Source organism: Caretta caretta, chromosome 9 (genome assembly GCF_965140235.1).
Source record: "Caretta caretta isolate rCarCar2 chromosome 9, rCarCar1.hap1, whole genome shotgun sequence".
Lineage (NCBI taxonomy): Eukaryota > Metazoa > Chordata > Testudines > Cheloniidae > Caretta > Caretta caretta.
The window spans coordinates 42881127-42887903 of record NC_134214.1 but is presented as its reverse complement, the minus strand read 5'-3'; the positions used below and the strand labels follow the sequence as shown (position 1 = coordinate 42887903).

At 41.6% G+C, this 6777-nt stretch overlaps 1 protein-coding gene across 1 annotated transcript; it reads left to right on the top strand.

Moving 5' to 3' along the window:
• Positions 1–1022: 1022 nt before the first annotated feature.
• Positions 1023–4790, top strand: LOC125642590 (G-protein coupled receptor 35-like). Its single transcript, XM_048864196.2, has 2 exons — positions 1023–1135; positions 2348–4790. The coding sequence occupies exon 2, from the start codon at positions 2375–2377 to the stop codon at positions 3332–3334; it is 960 nt and encodes a 319-aa protein (XP_048720153.1). The 5' UTR covers positions 1023–1135; positions 2348–2374; the 3' UTR covers positions 3335–4790.
• Positions 4791–6777: the final 1987 nt, after the last annotated feature.

The following is a 6777-nucleotide window of genomic DNA, read 5'->3' as shown; positions in this document are numbered from 1 at the left end:
GTTTACACCTGAATATGGACTTAATACAGGTTTGAAATTTTACTATGTGGAAGAAAAATGCTGCTTTCCCTTTATTTTTTTAATAGATTACATTTAACACAGTACTGTACTGTATTTGGTTTGGGGCGTGGGGTTTTTTGGCTCTGCTGCTGCCTGATTGTGAACTTGCTTTTCCAAATGAGGTGACTGATTGACTGGTCGGTTTGTAACTCTGGTATTCAGAACGCTGAGGGTCCACAGTATTATTATAACGCAGTTAAACACTAGCACTAGACAGCCTCCTTTTCTTCATCCAATTTTTTTTCCCAACTAAAAAAGGATTGTTTGAGCTAAACAAAAAATTTTCAATACAGTTGACACTTTCCAGGATTTATTTTTTAAAATGAAAAACCAGAACCTGAAGATCAAAAATCTTTCAGTATAGAAAAAAAAGGGTTCAAGTTTTGTCTTTGTTTTTTTTTCTTTACAAAAAGTGAAAATTTTTTACTGAAACTTGCATTTTTTTAAGCAAAAGCAGTATTTGAAAATTAGAAAAAAACAAATTAACTTTTTTCAAAATCAATAAAACAAAATATTTTCAAAATGGCCCGGGAAAAAATAATTGGCTTTTTTTTAACCAACTCTGCTGGTTGTTAAAAGGTGTAAAAAGGCACCAGACTGTCGTGCTCTTTCATGGGTTTGTGGGTGGCACGGACATAAAGTACCCTTGCAAGTTATATAGCCCGTGTATGGGCCAGGCACAGTCGCAGAAGAGACATTAGCAGCAACAACTTGGAATTATACAATTTTTATATTTTGCTTAGTGAAAAAAATTACAAAATAAGTTAAGGGCATCAAATTTAACTATAAAAGCTGATTTTGTTTAATTACGGAACAGAACATTTCAGCTCTGCATTCAAGTATAATTAGAGCTGAAAAGTGTAATGCTGGGTACACAACAGAGGGCAGTAATAGACTCGATGTATCTGGACAGGGAGGTGGATGTGTAACGTGCACAGAAAACTATATGAAAGAGGAGGAGGGAAGTGTTACTAATGTAGTAGTGTTGGGCTGTTTTTGTTCGTGTCGACTGTAAAGAGTCAACTTTCTCTGTGTTTTGTGTACTGCGGCACAGACCTTAGAACATCTGACTCAAGTAAGTCCTGAAGCCTCTCTTGCAATTTATTAGTCATTTTGAATGAACAGGTAACTTTTCATTCTTTATCATTGCTTTGGCTTTATCTTCCCCATTTCACTAACTCTGTTATAATGACTTTCACTGTCCTCAGTGATATGAGAAAATAGCTAGAGGGAAACTGATTGAAAGCAGACTTGAGCCTGCTCACGCTGGAAGTTTTCTGGATCCTGTACAATGACTAGGCAGCATTCAGACTAGCTGCTGTGCTTGTTCGGATTTCACTCATTTGGTGGGTTGGTCTGGGGGTCAGTTCAGTTTTTTGTCTGCCTTTCATTTTGATCTGGGCTTATTTCTTTCTGCGCTGTAAGTGCAACTGGGGTAGGGAATCACACATCTCCACTCCCTAGGGCCCACCCAATCTTATGGGGAATCAAGCACTACGTAAGTTTTGCATGCCCCCCCCTTTTTGGGAACACTCCTGTAAAGGGGTTCTCTGGGACCAAAGACAGATTGGGCTTCCCTAGCCCTGTGGCTCCAATGGCTGCCTAAGGACTGTATTTGGAGTGGAGGATTTAAAACAGTCCTCCGCCAGGAGTGTCCTGGCCCCTGGAGATCCTAGGAGATCCATAGAAGTTGTGGGTAGAGTCACTGCCCATTTAGTAGGGGGAACTCTATTCCCTAGGAAAACTCTGCTTTGAGAGCCTCCATAGAGCTGTATTTCTTCAGGAGTGGGTGCAGAGTGACACGGGGGAGTCCAGCTCCACATACCATTGACTGACAGACCCACCAGAATCCTCTAAGTGCTTGTTATTTGGCAGATTGCTGTGCTGTTTGAGGCAGAGACTGAATTCGATGATTCGGGCAAGTCCTACTGCATGAAAGAGAAGGCAAAAAAGTCTATATTATCATTCCATGTAGATACAGAGCTTAGCAGCAAAGAACCCTGAGTGGACCCTCTCGGTTCCTCCACCAAATAAGCAAGGAACTTACTAATTAAGAAGAAGATGACTATGAGAGAGAGCCTGGGGAGAAGCAGCAAACAGACCTTCCACACAATCCTTCCTGGAGTGTTTGAGATTTAAGTTCATACGTTAGGAGAATGACTAGTTTTTAGATTGTAAACTCCAACTTCATTTTAGGTCTCCAAAGCACCAGCACCACTAAATAAATTCATAAATCATCATGATTTTGCTCTATGTCATCTCTCTGATTTAAAATTTTCTTTTCCAGTAACTGTGCATCAGAACAAACCCAGAAATGAACTGCAGCAACAGCAGCATCCAAGTGCCCCAAACTTTTCATCTCATACAGCTGATAGTATACATCCCAGTTTTCCTTTTTGGAATCCTATTTAATGCTCTGGCTTTCTGGGTGTTTTGCTGTAAACTGTCTAAATGGACAGAAACCAGAGTGTACATGATCAACTTAATGATTGCCGACTGTTGTTTGCTCTTCACTTTGCCCTTCAAAGCATTTTCCCACAACCAGATGCAGCACCGAGATAACAAGTGCTTGGCTTTAGAAGCCTCATATTTTATAAACCGGCATGTAAGCATCTATATTATCACCATCACAGCTGTTGATCGATACATTGCAATAATGTACCCCCTAAAATCAATGACTTTGAGGTCCCCCTTCAAGGCAGCTGTCACCAGTGGATTTCTGTGGCTACTAACGATAAGTTCTGTTTGCTTAGCTGTAGAATTGGAAGAGCAAGACAACTCTGGGATTTGCTTTGAAAAGTCTTCCACGGAGCCGTCCAAAGTGACATTAGCCTTTACTATTTGGGGATTTTTTATACCATTAATCATCTTGAGCTTCTGTTCAATTCAAATCATTAAGAAGCTTGTGAGAAAGAAGAAAACAAATCCACATGAGGAAAAACAAATCCAGAAAGCGATCTACATTGTTTCTACAAACATGGCTGTGTTCATTATATGTTTCTTACCTGTTAACATTGGGCACATTGTTCGGTTTATACTGGATTCCACCAGCACCAGCTGCCCAGTAATATACAAAGGTAATGTATTCTTGCACGTGGCCTCAATCATAGCAAACACTAACTGCTGCTTAGACGCCATTTGTTATTACTTTGTAAGCCAGGAATTTCAGGAGGCATCGTCCATGTTACCAAAGACAAAATCTGTGAAGTTGATGTCTAATCACAGCCAAGTCTCATCTATCCATATGCCACTGGGTAATATAAAATTTAGGTAATATGTATGTGACCTAGCTCACTGCTTTACTTTCCCCAGGGAAGGCAACATAAAAAAGCAGGACAATTGGTCCTAACTATCAAATCTGCTCATATTAATCTTGAATGAATGGGTGAGAGTTTCTTGATGGGGATATTGAAGATTGGATTTTCAAGCCCTAAGAAGCCCAGGATACACAATTACTGCACATTCAGATTGGAATTTACATGCAAAAATAGCTAGTTAAATGCTTGTCTAATTGTGATCTGCATTCACAAATGTGATAATTGCACAACTGCACACATATTTTTGTGCACGAACACAAGCATCCCAAGGTTGAAAGAGAAATCCCTGAAGCCATATGCTACAGAGATAGGGGGTGGCCACACAAGCCCTGGCCTGACCACTATTAAGCTCAAGGTCACAGTGCCACTCAGGTTTGAAACAGCCATCCCCTGGGTCTTGCTATTTGTGGTGGGCAGGAAATGCAGCCCATGCAACTGGGCCACATATGAGTGAGTGGCATTGAAACATGGCTCATGGGGTCCTAGCACCATTCAGATTTACCCCTTCTCCCCTCCATTAAATGGCACTCTACATCCCTTGACTGTATCTTTAGCAATGAAGCATATTGTGGGTTGTTGCTTTCATCATCTGGGGAAAATGAGAGTTGGATCTTCTTGTATGGAAGCCTGAGCTGACCTGAGTGGTTTGTCATTTACGTGATAAACTGCAAACAGACATGTGCTTAACTAGCTGAATCACTGCAGGCAGCAAAACAGCAGTGAGTTTTGCCATGATAGTAGGATAGAGAACTTTTTCCATCGGCATATAGGGCCCACCAAGTAGCACCAAGTCATAGTATTCAAAAAATTATGTAAATAACGATATATCATAGAGCACATAGGGCTCTATATGTCTGCATCTGACCTGGAAAGATGACCTGACACCACCTCCGGAGGAAACAAGATGCAGGTGTCTTGTTTCCTTATGCCAAATGCATCAGGCTCACTTCAGATGATCAGAGATAAGTTAACTGAGTTTAGGAGAAAGCATGCTCTAACGATCCCATCCTGCCCCCTCAGAGTTTTACCATTGGCTTCACTGAGTGCAAGATCTGGGCCTAACTCATTGGGTAATGGAAGGGGAGTGAAAAAGAACCTTGGACTCCATGAACGCCCTTTGAAAAGGCTGGAATCCTTTTAGCGGAGAAGAAATGGACAGTCACTGGGGATTTGCCTATGCAGGTGAATATCTTGTAGGGGCTACCTCATGGGAGACTGAGGGATTGTGAGTGTCCTGGTAATAATTCATAGAGCAAGCCTAAATAAGGACCAGTATTCTATGGTCTTTATTAAAGAGTATTTTGAAGCAGTTTTCCTGAATTGTACTTGCTTCTGTAACATGTGTATAGTCCTCTTGTTGCTATTGACTTAGACTGTTGTTGTGCTTGCCCCAAGAATAAACTTGCCTTTCAATCTTTTGTTATTTGTACTTTGAAGGAACAGCAGTTTGAAGAGGGCATTAGCCTAAGGTGAATCCACTTGTTCTGTACCACTACTCTCTGACATCAAAGAATATTCATGAGAGCGAGTGTTGAACAAAAGAGGAGTTAGTTTAGAGGCAGCATAACCACTTCTTACACCCTTCAGAAAGATCCATCATGACCCTAGTCAATTGTCAATGTTGAGAAGTCAAGTCCTTGGAAATATTCACAAATGGCCAAAGTCTCCCATCATTCTTCGCTGTGAGTAGTGCTTTTCTTCAAGAGCATCTTACCATCGCAATGGTACCATTGAAACTGATGCAACTGCTTGCAGAGTAAAGTACTTCTCAGCATGAGTAATGGTGGGAGAATATGTGCCAAAGTTACTATGATGAATACTGGTCATTGATTATAATATTTGGGGAATGTTGACAGATAATTTATACAATGACTAATTCTCTTCACTAGATGACTAGCTCGCTGAACACTATTCATTACAGGTTTGTTACCTGATTCTACACGGACCCCTCTCCCTGCAGCACCACATAGGACACTGCAGCATGACAGGAGAATGAGGGCCTGCTCCACCCCTGCAAAACAGAGACCAAGAAGGGACACAGAGTGAATGGAAACTTGGATTCATTCCAACATCTACACACCAGCCAGCAGAACTAGTCAGGTGTATGGAGTGAGGGTGTTTCACCCCAAAAAGCATGAGAGTAGCTTATGTTCCAACCCCACAAGAAGGGGGCAAAGAGAGGAGAAATTGTAAATAAGTGGAGTGACTTGATCATATTGGTGCTGAGAAATTGCAGTGTACATGAGGCCCTGATCATGACCTAGAAGGTCTAGAGGTTAATAGCCTGACTCCTACCATTATCTGTAGCCCTGGGAAGGATTTTTTTCCCCTGAAACCATCTGGGCTCAGAGAGTGAGAGTTCTTATCTTGACTTCATTTTACATTCACAACATATCAAGCTAAATTCACCAATGGCATTTGGACAAAATCAAAAGACAGTCTTATCACCAAGACTCAGCACTACATTGTGCTTAGCAGCATGAGCTTAGGAGAAAACTAGCTGACCTGAGGATTTGTAAATCAGATATTTTCACCTGTAGGTGGCCATTTCAAATGTGGCTGAGCTTCACAAAGAGAGAAAGTCGTGACAGTTATTGCAATGCCCTGTAATATCTGTGGGGACCATATTATATTCAGTTTATGTCTCACTCTGCGCTAAGGATTGGAACTCGAGCAGGGAGGGTTACCACAAACATCTCCAGGAACCAAAAACTGTGAGAGGTGATTACAGCAAGTCATGCAGGTTGTAACATCTCCAGAGAGGTACCAACATCTGGAGAAGCTCACCTATACTAGTTCAAACCAGCTTATCCAGAGACCAGACCAAAAAAAGGTCTCTGGGATAAAAATCTGGGTTAACACTGACTCAGGCTTTCTTTTTGATCCAGCAAGTGAACAGGACCTCCTGTCTAACAGCCACACCCTCATAGAAGGATTGGAAAGGCTTTGGCCTACTAGAGCCTCATAAGACTGAGGGGTGACCTCTTAAATTTTTAGCATGTGCATAGGAACTTTTTTGTTTTTAGATGTTTTCTCTGTGGTGCTTTTATTTTAGGAACGAATCCAGTGTGTTTTGTGAAGGAAGGTTAGTGAGTGGTGTACACTGTTAGAGCCTCTGGAGAGAGGTTAACGACAAGGGTTGCATTGTGATCAGAGTGTTGGGGAGGTGTAAAGCTTAAAACACAGTCTGGAAGGAGAGAGGTGGAGGTCTCGGCCCGAGAGAGGTAATGGCTGGGAGCCAGAAACCTTACGAGAGTGCCCTCAAGGAAAATCACAAGGGGTTCAAAGGTGCAATTAATCCTGAAACTGTGACTGTTTCCATGTGGAAGCTACTTAGTACCCTGAGTAAAGTGAGTGATAGCCTTTATCTGCTTCTGAAACAACTCTTATCCCACTCCCT

What these genes read in the sequence shown, in the direction of transcription:
- LOC125642590 (XM_048864196.2), top strand. Translation starts at nt 2,375, where the DNA reads ATGAACTGCAGCAACAGCAGCATCCAAGTGCCCCAAACTTTTCATCTC.